The sequence below is a fragment of the Haemorhous mexicanus genome, chromosome 35, assembly GCF_027477595.1.
Source record: "Haemorhous mexicanus isolate bHaeMex1 chromosome 35, bHaeMex1.pri, whole genome shotgun sequence".
Classification (NCBI taxonomy): Eukaryota; Metazoa; Chordata; class Aves; order Passeriformes; family Fringillidae; genus Haemorhous; species Haemorhous mexicanus.
Genome location: NC_082375.1, coordinates 53250 through 67405, shown reverse-complemented (window position 1 = coordinate 67405; position 14156 = coordinate 53250). Strand labels below are relative to the sequence as shown.

The 14156-nt window shown below is 66.9% G+C and overlaps 2 protein-coding genes across 2 annotated transcripts in view; both read right to left on the bottom strand.

The window, feature by feature from the left end:
- HCFC1 (host cell factor C1) overlaps nt 1-1018 on the bottom strand; it is a 35685-nt gene extending 34667 nt beyond the window's left edge. The window contains 1 exon segment of the mRNA XM_059872298.1: nt 879-1018. The gene's annotated coding sequence lies outside the window, so the exon portion shown is untranslated.
- Nucleotides 1019-5328: 4310 nt separating this feature from the next.
- Nucleotides 5329-11554, bottom strand: MECP2 (methyl-CpG binding protein 2). Its single transcript, XM_059872297.1, has 4 exons — nt 11494-11554; nt 6707-7009; nt 5836-6594; nt 5329-5803 (listed from the first exon to the last, which is right to left on the bottom strand). Exons 1-4 carry the CDS (start codon nt 11529-11531, stop codon nt 5440-5442), a joined length of 1464 nt encoding a protein of 487 aa, XP_059728280.1. The 5' UTR covers nt 11532-11554; the 3' UTR covers nt 5329-5439.
- Nucleotides 11555-14156: the final 2602 nt, after the last annotated feature.

Sequence of the window (14156 nt, the reverse complement as noted above, 5' to 3'; positions counted from 1 at the left end):
CCATCTCTGTGGTCCCGGGCCCGGGCCGGTAGCGGCAGGGCTGAGGCGAGCGGCGGAGGGGCGCGGGGGGGAACTGTACGGAGTCCCCTGAAGGGGCGCGGCCCATGGCGCCAACGGAGGGGGTGTGGTCACGGAAGGGCGTGGCCACGCCCACTCCAACCGCCTCTTAAAGGAGCCGCCCCTCCAGCCCGCCTTTTACGCGGTTTTCCCTCCTTCGAGCCCCCCCCCAAGCCCCGCCATCTCCCGGTGCCGCCCCCTCCCGGCCTTCCCGCCGCCCCGTAATCGCTCCCCGGCATTTCTGGCGTCGTCCCCCCCGCACACACCGAATCCCCCGCGGTCTGGCTGCCGGCGGCACGGCCCGTTTCCCGGCGGCGCAGCGCTGTACGGAGCGCTCAGCCCGCCATGGGCGCCGCCATCTTGGGCGCCCCGCCTCTCCTTGGGTGCCGCCCCCTCCGCAAACCGCGCCCCCTCCTCCTCCTCTATCCCGGGGCGCCCGCGCTTTCCCCACTGCCCTCCCGGGGTTAACGAGACGCTGGAGCCGCTCTGAGGCCTCAGGGCCCCGCGGCTCCGAGAGACGCAAACGGGCCGGGGATCCCCGGCGCTGCCATCGCCCCTCGCCCCCCCCCCCCCCCCCCCCGGACTCTCAAGATGGCGGCGCGCGGGACCCGGATGCGGCGGCCCAGCCCAGGATGGCGCCCCGGGGGCGCTGGGGGGGAAAGACCCGGATGTCGGCGCACGGCGCCGCCATGACACCCTGCACGTCCCCTCCCAAGATGGCGCCGCCCATCCGGCGGAACCGATGCCCGGTGTCGGCCCCCACGGGGATCCCCCTGTTCCTACCCTCCCTCCCGGCACTCCTCCCTTTATTCCGCCCTTACCGGGTGCGGCTGCGCTACCGCAGCGGCTCCAAGGCGGCGGAACGGCCGGTACCCGGGTGCGCGGGGGAGGGGTCACAAGATGGCGGCGCGCTGCTGTGGGAAGGGGGGGTCCAAGATGGCGCCGCCCGGTGCCCGGATCTTCCTCCTCGTCCTCCTCCTCTTCCTCCTCCTCGCCGCGCGCACAAGATGGCGGCGCCTGCCCGGGACAGGAGCGGAGCTTTGAACGCTCTCCGCGTTCTTCGCTCAGGCCCCGCCGCCCCCTCCTCTCGTCCCCCCTCCGGAACAGCCCCGATGCGGCGCCCCAAGATGGCGCAGGTGTGGAGCTTGCAGCTCCGCGGCGGCCCAAGATGGCGGCGGCCGCGGGACCCGGATGCGCCGCTCTCCGCGCCGCTCCGCCGCTGCTCCGCACCTGCAGCCACCCGCCGCCCGCCGACACCGGGCGCCGCTTTCCGCCTCTGCCGCCGCTCGCTCCGGGCCACCGCCGCCGCGCTGAAAGCCGAGAAAGGCCCGCTCGCCGCGCCGGCTACTGGCGCTTGGGAGCCGCCATTTTGGACGCGTCTCCTCCACCCGCCACAAAGATGGCGCCCGCCAGTCCCCGGATGGTGGCGCTTAACGGCTGCGGCGCTCACTGCGCGTGCGCGACCGCGCCGGTCGTAATGACGCATGCTCGGCTCCACCTCCTTCTTGCGCAGGCGCTCTTGTCGTCTTTCCCGTAACGGATTTTTGTTCAAACACCCGAATTTGGCACTTTTCGCCCCAGTTTTGCCCTTCCGGGACCCCAAAATGCTCCAGGGAGGGTGGAGAGAGGAGAGGAGGAGAGTGGGGGCTTCTCAGCAAGGGGCTCGGGATGAAGGTGCCAGGGTTTTGGGAGGTTTTGGGTTAGGGAGTTTTGGGGTGTCGCCCCTGAAGCTCAGGTGTGAAACAGCCCCAGGTGTGACAATAAACTCCCAGGTGTGACAATAAACTCCCAGGTGTGACATGTATCCCCCCCTGAGGGTCCGGGAATAGAATTCGGCTTCTTGGGGAAGGTTTGCTTGAGCCCCTCCGAGCCAGAAATTAGTCTGGGTGTGCCCCCGGCAACCTCGGGGGGCCCAGGGCCTTTCTGGGGGTAATGTTGGAGGTCCCAGTCCCTCCCAGTTTGTCCCAGTCCATCCCAGTCCCGCCTCCTCCATCCGGAAGGCCCCGCCCAGGCCTCGCCCCCGGTGAGCGCCGCCATTTTTTGTGTGGCAGAAGCTCCGCCCCCCGCGGTTACCGCGGCAACGGCGCCATCTTGAGTGTGGCGGAACCAGGCGCAAATGCGGGAAAAGGGGCGGGGCCTGAGCGAGCTTCCCGCCCTTAATCCGCGATGACGTCATCGGAATGATGACGTCGTAAACGCGGATGGCATCGTGATGTGACGTCACAACTTCCAGGGCACTCCCGAGGGCTGGGGGAGGGGAAGGAGGGCGGGGGGGACAACTGGGAGCAGGTGAACCCCCACAGGGGGGGTCAGTGACGTCGTCTGAGGGAATCCAGTGACGTCATTGGAGGGAATCCAGTGACGTCATCCAGGTGATTTACGGGGAGATCCCGGATCACCCTCCTGACCCCACACGGGGGCCCCAAACCCCCTCGGGAAGCCCAAAAGTCATCGGGGGGTCCCAAACCCACCTGGACGGATCCAAACGCAGGTGGGCTGACCCAAATTGACCTCGGGGGGGTTTCAAATCCACCTGAGGGGTCCCAAACTCACCTTGGGGGGTCCCAAATCCACCTGGGAACCCAAATCGGCACTTGGGGACCCCAAATTCACCTGGGGACGACCCCAAACTCCACCTGGGAAGACCCAAACACCGGAACCGCCTGGGGGGAATCTGGGACCACCCCTCGGAATGACCCAGCCCCCTCCCCCTCTGTGGGCTGGGGGTGATTTTGGGGAGGGGGGATATGGGGGGAACTTTGTGGGGGATTTTGAGGAAATTTTGGAGGAATCCAAGGGATTTTGGGGGGAAATAGGGGAAATTTTGGAGAAATCTGGATGGAAATTTGGGGGGGATTTTGGGGGGATCCAGGAGGATACGGTAGGGATTTTTTGGGTGGAGGATTTCAGGAGGACCCGGGCTGGATTTTAGGGGGGGTTTCAGAGGGATTTTGAGGGGGATCTGGAGAGGATTTGGGGTTTTTTGGGGGAATCTGGTGGGGATTTTAGGAGGGTTTTTGTGGGGAGATTTGTGGGGGATTTTAGGAAGGTTTGGGGGGGGATTTTTGGGGGATCTGTGGGGGATTTTAGGAGGATTTTGGGGGGCATTTTGGGGGATCCAGGGGATCCGTGCGCGGAGCCAAAGAAGCGGCGGAGGCGGCTGAGGGTTACACAGATTTATAATCGCTGGATCACGCGCAGCAGCAGCAGCAGCAGCACAGACACAGACCCGGGGGGGGGTGGAATTTGAGGGGGGGGTTTAAATGGGGGGGGGGGGAAAGGGGGGCGGCGCCGTGGGACCCCCCCCCAAAAACAACCGACACCGAGGGGCTTTTCCGGAACTTTATAAGGCAAAAACGTCTCGAGAGAATAAATAGGTGGGGGGAGGGGGGGCCCCCCCAAAATTCCCCCCCCCCCAACGGTGGTGGCTGCGCCCCGCCCCCCCCGGGACCCCTCCCCCACATGGGTCCCTCCCCCCATTTGGGGTTTGCTCTCTCTGGCCGCCCCTCCCCCCCCGTTATTGCCGTGAGGAGCTGGGGGGGGTGGGGACCCCCGGGGGGGCGATGGAAGAACGGGGGGGAGGGCACAAATGGGGCGTGGCCCCGACCCCTCCCCCCCAGAGTGGGTAAAGTGCAGGACGGGGACCCCTCCCCCACCCCAAAACGGGACTGGGGGGGAGCGGCTGGGGGAGGGGCAGGATGACACCCCTCCCCCAGAGAGAAATGGATCGCCCCGTGCTCGCTCCTGATTGGCTCGGGACCAGATCCCGGCCCTGCCCAGCTCACTCCTGATTGGTTCCTGATCAGATCCCACTCTCGTATCTGATTGGCTCTGGACCAGATCCCAGCTCCACCCATGATCGATTCTGATTGGCTCTGGACCAGATCCCAGCTCCACCCATGATCGATTCTGATTGGCTCTGGACCAGATCCCAGCCCTGCCCAGCTCGATCATGATTGGCTCCTTACCAGATTACACTCTTGCCCCTGATTGGCTCCAGAACAGATCACACTTTCAATTTTGATTGGCTCAACTGGATCCCACCTCTGCTCATTCTGACTCCTGATTGGCTATGGACTGCATCCCACCTTTGCTCCTGATTGGCTCCCACCATGCCCGTGGCCTCTCCCAATTGGCTGTGACTGGATCCCCCCTTCCAGAGCAGAGCAACCCCATTGGGCGGGGGCCGGACCCGCCCCTCCAATCCAAACCACTCCTGATTGGATCCTGGCCGGGCCCCGCCCCTGCCCAGAGTCACTCCAGGGGCCGGATCCGGCCCCGCCCCTGCAGGATCTCAGTCCTGATTGGATGGCGCCGACCCCACCTGGTCCCTGATTGGCTCTGGACTCGACCACGCCTCTGTTCGGGGGGAGATCTGGAATCCTCCCCACCCCTGTCTGGATCTCGGATCCTGATTGGCCAAACACTGGATCCCAGCTCAACCAAAGGCTGCTTCTGATTGGCTCCAGGCCTAATCCTGCCCCTCCTGATTGGCTCCACACCAGATCCGGCTCCCACAGAGCCGTCCCCATTGGCCTAAGGCCAGACCCCGCCCTCTCCTGATCCTGGCCCTCCCTCCTGATTGGCTCCAGACACCGGATCCCACACAGACCGGCAGCTGCTGATTGGCTCTAAATCCGACCCCCAAGAAAGTCACACCTGATTGGCTCAACACCGACCCCTCCTACTCAGCCGCTCCTGATTGGCTCCACACTTGATCCCACCCCTGCCCAGCTCCGCTCTTGATTGGCTCAGCCCCAGATCCCGGCTGAACCCACCACTCCTCTTGATTGGCTCCACACCAGACCCCGCCCCCTGACACCGCACCCCCTTCTCCTGATTGGCTCCACGCTGGATCCCTGCCCCTGATTGGCCGTAGCCTCAGCCCCGCCCCCCCCCTTCAGCAGCGCCGCTCCCCATTGGCCGCTGGCCGGATCCCGGCCCCGCCCCCTCCCCTCCCCCATAGTGCAAATGGTTCCCACGGGCGGAAAACGGAACTGGAAGAACGAGAAAAGCGGCGCCGGGGGAGGGGGGAAGACGTGGCCCCGCCCCCCCAAAACAAACCCCCCCCCCCCTCCCCCCAACCCCGCCCAACCTCGGGGGGGGGCCCTGGAGACCCCCCCCTCCTCAAAAAGTGCAAAGTGGGGGGGTCCGGGGGGGTCCCTCGCTGTGCTTGTCGGTAATAAAAACTCGGGGGGGACACGGGGGGAGGAGGGGCGGAGAACCCATGGTGGGCGGGGGGAGGGGGGCTCTCGGTGGGGGTTTGGGGGGGGGTCCCCACTGCCTCGTGAAGGGAGGGGGGGGTAGGGCGGGGAGGGGGGCCCGTCCGTGTGTCCGTCCGTCCGTCCGTCCGTCCGTGCGTTCCCCCGCGGCGGCTCACAGTCAGCTGACCCGCTCGGGCACAGGCGTCCGCGTGTCCACCGGCTCCTCGCGGGCCGGGGGCCGCGGCACGGCCACGCTGGGGGGGGGCGGGGGCGGCGGCGGCGCCGACGAGGACGACGAGGAGGAGGAGGAGGAGGATGAAGAAGAGGAGGAAGAGGAGGAGGAGGTGGAGGAAGAGGAGGCAGAGTCTTTGTGCTCGGGCTCCCCTCGGTGTTTGTAGGGCGGCGACGGCGGCAGCGGCGGCGGCGGGGGCTGAGTCTTAGGGGGCTCCTTGGCGCAGCCGTCGGGGGCCGCGGGACCCCCCCTCTGCTCCGAGCACCCGCTCAAGTCCTGGGGGGGCGGCGGCGGCGGCGGCGGGGGCGGTGGGGGGGGGGGGGCTGGCGCTGTCCTTGGGGCCGCTCTGGGGGGGCTCCGGCGGCGGCGGTGGCGGCGGGGGGGGGCGCGGGGGGAGCCCCCCGACCCTTGGGGCTGCCCTCCTTGCTGCGCCGGCCGGGGCTGCGGGCGCTGCGGGGGCCGCGAGCGCCCGGCGGGGTCGGCGGCGGCCGCGTCGTCGCCGTCGTCGTCGTTGTGGCGGCGGCGGCGGCCGCCATCGTCACCGGTTCCACCACCACCGTCTCCCTCGTCTTCCTCTTCTTGATGGGCAGCACGGTCTCCTGCACGGCCGGGGGAGTCGCCGCCTTCTTGTCGGGGCCGCCCGGCCCCCCCGGCCCCGCCGCCCCCGCCGGCTTGCGCCCGCGTTTCTTGGGCACGGCCGGACTGTCCGGCTCGGCCCGGCGCTTGCGGCCCGGCCGCCGCGGGGCCGGCGGGGCCGCGGGGCCCGGCTGGCCCGGGGAGAACGGCATCTTGACCAGCAGCTTGCCGGGGGGCTTCTCCAGAGCCCGTTTGGCCGCAGAGCCCCCCTCGGACACGGCGGAGGCTGCCTTGGGCCGGGCGCCGCCACCTCCGCCGCCGCTGCCCTTGGGCCGCCCCCGGCCGCGGCCGGTGCCGGGGCCTTTGGGCGATTTGGGCTTCTTGGGCGGGCGCTGCTCGCGGCGCGAGGGGCTGCCCCGGCCGGTGACGGTGAAGTCGAAGTCGTTGGGGTCCAGCGAGGTGTCCCCCACCTTCTCGAAGTAGGCGATCAGCTCCACCTTGGAGCGGAAGGCTTTTCCCTGCGGGCTGCGGACGGGAGAGCGAGCGAACGGTCAGCGAGCGAACGGTCAGCGGCGATGACCGCACCCCCCTCCCTCTCCGGCCACCCCGCACACACCCCACCCGTGCCAGGCCTCACTTGATCAGGTAGACGTCGTACTTGCCGGCCGAGCGGCCGGACTTGCGCTGCTTGAGCTTGCGCGTCCAGCCCTCGGGCAGCGTGGGGTCGTCGTACATGGGCCCGCGGTCGCGGATGATGGAGCGCCGCTGCTTCGGCGACGCCGACGCCTCCGGGGCCGCCGGCGCCGCCCCGGCACCCTCCGAGCTCTCGGCCTTGCCGGCCTCGGCGGGCTCGGCCGCGGGCTGCTCCGGCTCCTTGCGCTCCTTTTTGGGCTTCTTGGCCTTGGGCGGCCGCTGCAGGTTCTCCTCGGATTTCTCCTCCCTGCGGGGACACGCGGCGGTCAGCGGAGGGAGGGGAGAGGGTCGGGGATGGACGCACGGACGGGAGGGATGAGGGGTGTGGGAGGGGTCAGTGCTGGGTGTATGGACACACGGACAGAGTCCTGACACGGCACTGGACACACGGACAGGGCACTGGACACTGCACTGGTCAGTGCTGGACACACGGACAGGGTACTGGACACACAGACAGGGCACTGGACACTGCACTGGTCAGTGCTGGACACACGGACAGGGTACTGGACACACAGACAGGGCCCTGGACACTGCACTGGTCAGTGCTGGACACACGGACAGGGTACTGGACACACAGACAGGGCACTGGACACTGCACTGGTCAGTGCTGGACACACAGACAGGGCCCTGGACACTGCACTGGTCAGTGCTGGACACACAGACAGGGCACTGGACACTGCACTGGTCAGTGCTGGACACACGGACGGGGCCCTGACACGGCACTGGACACACGGACAGGGCCCTGAAGATGCCTGGACAGAACTGGTCAGTGCCAGACGCACGGACACGATGGACACGGCGCTGCAGATCCTCAGTCAGTGCCGGACACACGGACACCAACACAGGGACGCAGCCCAGTGAGCTCCAGGACACAGCACTGGTCAGCGCTGGACACACGGACACAATGGACACACAGACTCAATGGACACAGGGACAGAGACTCGCTGGACACATGGACCAGGCCCTGCGGTTCTCCGGACACAGCACTGGCCGGACAGACCCGATGGACACACGGACACAGCCCTGGGAGCTCTGGACACAGCACAGGTCAGCACTGGACACATGGACACCATGGACACATGGACACAGCCCCGTGGCTCCCTGGACATGGCACTGGTCAGTGCTGGACACACGGACACCGATGGACAGGGCCCTGTGACTCTCTGGACACGGCACTGGTCAGAGCTGGACACACGGACAGGGCCCTGTGACTCTCTGGACATGGCACTGGTCAGTGCTGGACACACGGACAGGGCCCTGTGACTCTCTGGACATGGCACTGGTCAGAGCTGGACACACGGACAGGGCCCTGTGAGTCTCTGGACACGGCACTGGTCAGAGCTGGACACACGGACAGGGCCCTGTGACTCTCTGGACACAGCACTGGTCAGCGCCGGACACACGGACACGGCCCTGTGACTCTCTGGACACGGCACTGGTCAGTGCTGGACACACGGACACCGATGGACAGGGCCCTGTGACTCTCTGGACACAGCACTGGTCAGAGCTGGACACACGGACAGGGCTCTGTGACTCTCTGGGCACAGCAGTGGTCAGTGCTGGACACACGGACGGGGCCCTGTGACTCTCTGGACACGGCACTGGTCAGTGCTGGACACACGGACAGGGCCCTGTGACTCCCTGGACACGGCACTGGTCAGCGCCGGACACACGGACAGGGCCCTGTGACTCTCTGGACATGGCACTGGTCAGTGCTGGACACACGGACAGGGCCCTGTGACTCTCTGGACACGGCACTGGTCAGCGCTGGACACACGGACACCGATGGACAGGGCCCTGTGACTCTCTGGACACGGCACTGGTCAGAGCTGGACACACGGACACCGATGGACAGGGCCCTGTGACTCTCTGGACATGGCACTGGTCAGTCCCGGACACGCAGACGGACAAACGGACAGCAGGGGACACACGGACACAGCCCCAGACACGGGCACGGGGTGAAACGGGGCCAAACTGGGCAAAGCATGGGATGGGCCTGGCCGGAGCCAGGACAAGGAGAAGGAGGAGGAGGAGGAGGAGGAGGAAGGAGGGGCAGCCCAGACCGGCGGGAATTACGGCCGGAATGACATCCCGGTGTCCGTCAGTCCGTGGCATGGGGGGCATGGAGGGGACAGGGGCTCGGAGTGGGCACCGGACACCCCCAAAGCCCCGTCCTGGCTCGGCCGGCCGAGTGTCCGGCAGCCCCCTGCCCACCCCCCAGACTCAAACCGGGCCTGGGGGTCGCTGTCAGCGCGCGGTGACACCGGGGCTGTCACCGGGCAGGGACAGGACCCTCGGGGGAGGGGGGGTTTGGGCCGGGGTGGGACCCCCGTCCTCGGTGTCACCGCTGTCACCAGCGCGGGGGTCCCGTCCTGGTGAGGAAACGCACACGGGTGAGGCTGGGGGAGGGGCGGGACCCCCGCTATGTGGTCGGTCATGGGGTGGGGGGAGGGGGATGCACTCCCCCTCCAGGATCCCCCCTTGGTGCTGGGGGTCCCCACGGTGCCACCCCTGACCCCTCCCCAACAAAGGGGGGGACACGGCCGGGACCCCCCAGCCCCATCCTAGGGGCCAAAAGTCGCAAAAACGGCACCAAAAAATTTGGGAAGGGGCGTGGGAATGTCGGGATGAGGGGGACTGGGGACAGGGGGTGACCCCCAGGGACCCCCCAACATGTCCCAGGGTCTCAGGGGGGCTGGGGTTGCCTCAGGGTTGGGGGTCTCAGGTGGCCCTGGGGGTCTTGGGGGAGTCTGGGGTGACCCTGAGAGGTCCCAAGGGAGTCTTGGGGTGACCCTGGGGGGGTCCCTGGGGGGTCTGAGGTGGCCCCAGGGGTCTCGTGGTGGCCCTGGGGGGTCCCTAGGTGGCCCTGGGGGGTCCCAGGGGAGTCTGGGGGTGGCTCTGGTGGCCCCAGGGGTCTCGTGGTGGCCCTGGGGGGTCCCAGGGGAGTCTGGGGGTGGCTCTGGTGGCCCCAGGGTTGGAGATCCCAAGTGACCCCGGGGGTCTCAGGGGGTCTCGGGGTGGGCACAGCAAAGGTGGGCGTGAGAAGCAAAATTTTGGGGTGTTCCGAGGAAATTTGGGCAATTCCAGCGGAATTTGGGAAATTTCGGGATGATTTGTGAGATTTCGTGGTGTGAGGGCAGTTTTAGGGCGATCCCAGGTGGGATTTGGGGGGATTTGGGGGGATTTGGGGGGACCCGGAGGGGTCGCAGGACCGCGGCCGTTTTGGGGGAATTTGAGGCGTTTTCAGGAGCAGCGTGAGGGGGACATTTGGAGCAACTTGGGGGCAATTCTGGATATTTTGGGGCTGCTGAATTTTGGGGGAATTCAGAGTATTTTGGGGTAACTCGGGGAGTTTGGGGGCGCTGCACGAGTGCAGCAATTCGGGGAAATTTGGGGGATTTTAGGGTAAATCGAGCGTTTGGAGCGTGCAGATTGAGCAGCATTTTGGGGCAATTTTGGGTGTTTTGGGGTGGCGCACGAGCACAAAATTTTGGGACAATTCAGGGGATTTTAGGGTAATTCGGGGGGATTTGGGACACGGCGTGAGCAGCAGTTTGGGGAAATATAGGGGATTTTGGGGTGCAGCATTTTGGGACAAATCAGGGAGTTTGGGGGGCGCAGCGTGAGAAGCGGTTTGGGGCGTTTTCGGGTATTTTGGGGGGCAGCATTTTGGGGCACTTCAGGATATTTTGGGGCGTCACGTGCGCGCAATAATTTGGGGCAGATTTGGGGTGCAGCATTTTGGGGAATTTCAGGGTATTTTGGGGTAACCCGGGGTATTTTGGGGCACCACGTGAGCACGACAGTTCGCGGCAAATTTGGGTATTTTGGGGCGCAGCGCAAGCGTGACATTTTGGGGTGACTCGGGGTGTTTTGGGGTGACTGATGGGGATTTTGGGGTGACCTCGGGGTGGATTTTGGGGTGACTTAGGGAGGGTTTTGGGGTGACTTCGGGGGTGGGTCGGGATAGCTCGGGGAGTTATGGGGTGATTTAGGAGGATTGGGGTAACTCTAGAAATTCGGGGTGACTCGGGGGAGGTTCGGGGTGAATTTTGGGGTGACTCGGGGTGGATTTTGGGGTGACTCGGGAGAGGTTTGGGGCGGTTTTTGTGGTTTTGGGTGCGCGCGGGACGGGCCGGGGGGTGTGTCCCCTTGAGGGGGGCGGGGGTCCCTCCAAGAGGGGGGGGGGTCCCCATCTCCCACCCTAACGAGGGCAACACCGGCATAGCGACACAGACGGAATTTTGGGGAGTGGAGGGGGGAGTCCCCAAATTTCATAGCGGGGTTCTAGCTGGAGAGGTGGGGGGGGGGGGCCGCATTTTTTGGGGCTCACGGAGGAAAGGGAAGGGAGGTCCCCCCATTCCGGAGGGGTCCCGCGGAAGGCTCGGGGGGTCCCACCGAGGGTTCCCCGTCCCTGGGGGGCTCCTCCCGCCCCCCGGGGGGGCCGCGGCCGCTCGTGACGCACTCGCGGCGCTCGCAGCCCCCCCCCAGCCCTCACACACACACACACACCCCCCCCGCCCGCCATTCCCGGTTCCCGCCCGGCCCGTGAGGGGAAGGAAAGGGGGGGGGGGGGGGCGTGAGGGAGAGAGGAGGGGGGGGGGGCGTCGCCCCGCGCGCGCGCGCGCGCGAGACCCCCCCCCCCCCCCCTCGCCGCCTCTCCGCTCCCTCACAGCTTTCCCCAACACCCGCCGCGGCCCCCCCCGGCCCCGCCGCCCCCTCCTCACTCACAGCCGCCCCTCGTCGCCGCTCGGCGCCGCCGCCGCCATTTTCTTCGCAGCGAAGAACCCGCGGGGGGGGGGGGGGGGGGGAAGCTGAGGGGGGGGGCCGGGAGGGGGGGGGCGGGAGGGGGGGGGGCGGCCCGGACCGAGCGGCGACGGGAACCCGGAGCGGAGCTGGCCCCGCCCCTCCGCCTGAGGCCGATTGGCCAGATGTCCCGTCTGTCAAAGCGTCGGCGGGCGGTGATTGGGCGGCAGGGCCGCCCTCCGGGGGCGGAGCCGGGGCGCTCGCGCCGGGCCGTTGGAATTGGCGGGAAGCGCTGTCAGTTACCGGGGGCGGGGCCGGCGGAGCGCGCGCGGGCGCTCATTGGGCCCCGCGCCGGGACGCCGGGCGCTGATTGGCTGTAGCCGATGTCGGTCAAGAGACGGCGAAGGGGGCGCGTCCTGTGCCCCCCCGCGCTGCGAAGGGTTTGAAATCCAACGGCCGTAACGGTCCGCGAGGCCACGCCCCCTCCGGGCCACGCCCTGGCCACGCCCCGCCCGCCCCGGGTCCCGCTGCCCCAGTGCGGGGACGGCTGGGACCAGTACGGGGACAGCAGGGACCAGTGTGGGACAACTGGGATCAGTGTGGGACAGCAGGGACCAGTACGGGGACAGCAGGGACCAGTGTGGGACAGCAGGGACCAGTACGGGGACAGCGGGGACCAGTACGGGGACAGCAGGGATCAGTGCGGGGACAGCAGGGACCAGTGCGGGACAATTGGGATCAGTGTGGGACAGCAGGGACCAGTGCGGGGACAGCAGGGACCAGTGTGGGACAACTGGGATCAGTGCGGGGACAGCAGGGACCAGTACGGGGACAGCAGTGACCAGTGTGGGACAGCAGGGACCAGTACGGGGACAGCGGGGACCAGTACGGGGACAGCAGGGACCAGTGTGGGACAACTGGGATCAGTGTGGGGACAGCAGGGACCAGTACGGGGACAGTGGGGACCAGTGTGGGACAGCAGGGACCAGTACGGGGACAGCAGGGACCAGTACGGGGACAGCAGGGACCAGTGTGGGACAGCAGGGACCAGTACGGGGACAGCGAGGACCAGTACAGGGACAACTGGGACCAGTGTGGGACAACTGGGACCAGTGTGGGACAGCAGGGATCAGTGTGAAGGCAGCAGGGACCAGTACGGGGACAGTGGGGACCAGTGTGGGACAGCAGGGACCAGTACGGGGAGAGTGGGGACCAGTGTGGGACAGCAGGGACCAGTACGGGGACAGCAGGGACCAGTACGGGGACAGCGGGGACCAGTGTGGGACAACTGGGATCAGTGTGGGGACAACTGGGACCAGTGTGGGGACAGCAGGGACCAGCATGGGGATCATGGCCACCAGTACTGGACCAGTATGGGCACCCCAGTCACCAGAGCTGGACCAGTGAGGGGACAGCAGGGACAAGTACGGGACCAGTACGGCCGCTGTGGCCACCAGTAAAGAACCAGAATGGCAATGACGGCCACCAGTCCGAGCACAGTGGCCACCAGTACGGCCACTGTGGCCACCAGTTTGCTCACGGTGCCCCCCAGTTCGGGGAGGGGGGGGAGGGGTGGGGGCCGGACCCCCCCCCTCCCCCCGGCCCGGGCGGGGGATGAGCGGGGATGGAGCGCTAATCCCCCCTCCCCCACCCCCGGGCCCTCCCGCCACCCCCCGAACAACCCCAAACCCCCTCCTCAATATGGGACCCCCTCCAAAACCCCTCAGGACACCCCCAAACCACCCCGGACCCCCCCATCCCCCCCTGTTCCGTGAGTTTCTTTCCCCTCCCCCTCTTTTTTCCACCCCCCCCTCCCCGTTTCTGGGGGTCCCGCCCCCACCCCCGCCCCCTCCCCCCACGGATCGGGGCCACCTCCGGGGGGATTGTCCCTAATCCCGGGCACCCGTGACCCCCCCGGGATTAGGGGGACACCTGGGGGGGAGGTCCCCAGAGGGACCCTGGGACATGTAGTCCCCCCTGGGGGGGGACAGGGACCCCCCAAATGTCACCCGGGACCCCCCAAAATCCCCCAGGACCCCCCAAAATCCCCCAGGGACCCCCCATATGTCCTCTGGACCCCCCCTTGATGTCCCCAAAGCCCTGTGGTGGCACCAGGGGGGCAGTGGGACCCCAAAATCCGGAAGGGGGGAAATTGGGGGGGGCTCTGGAGGGGTTTGGGGGTACAGGGGTGGAGGGTCTGGGGAGTTTTGGGGTATGGGGGGGGTCGGAGAAGTTTTGGGGTGTGGGTGAGGGGGGGTCGGGAAAGTTTGGGGTTCAAATTTGGGGTCCTGGGAGATTTTTGCGGGTTGGATTTGTGGGCACGGGATGGTCCCGGTAAAATGTTGGCAAACCAGGGAGGTTTTGGGGTCCAGTCTGGGGTCCCGGGGAGGTTTTGGGGTCCAGTCTGGGGTCCCGGGGAGGTTTTGGGGTCCAATCTGGGATCCCGGGGAGGTTTTGGGGTTCAATTTGGCAGCACGGGGTGGTACCAGGAAGATTTTGGGATCCCAAGAAGTTTTTGGGATCCAGTTTGGGGTCTCACAGAGCTTTTGGGGTCCAATTTGCAATCCCAGTCACCTTTTGGGGTCTAGTTTGGGACTCCAGGGAGCTTTTGGGGTCAAATTTGGGATCCCAGGGACTTTTTGGGATCC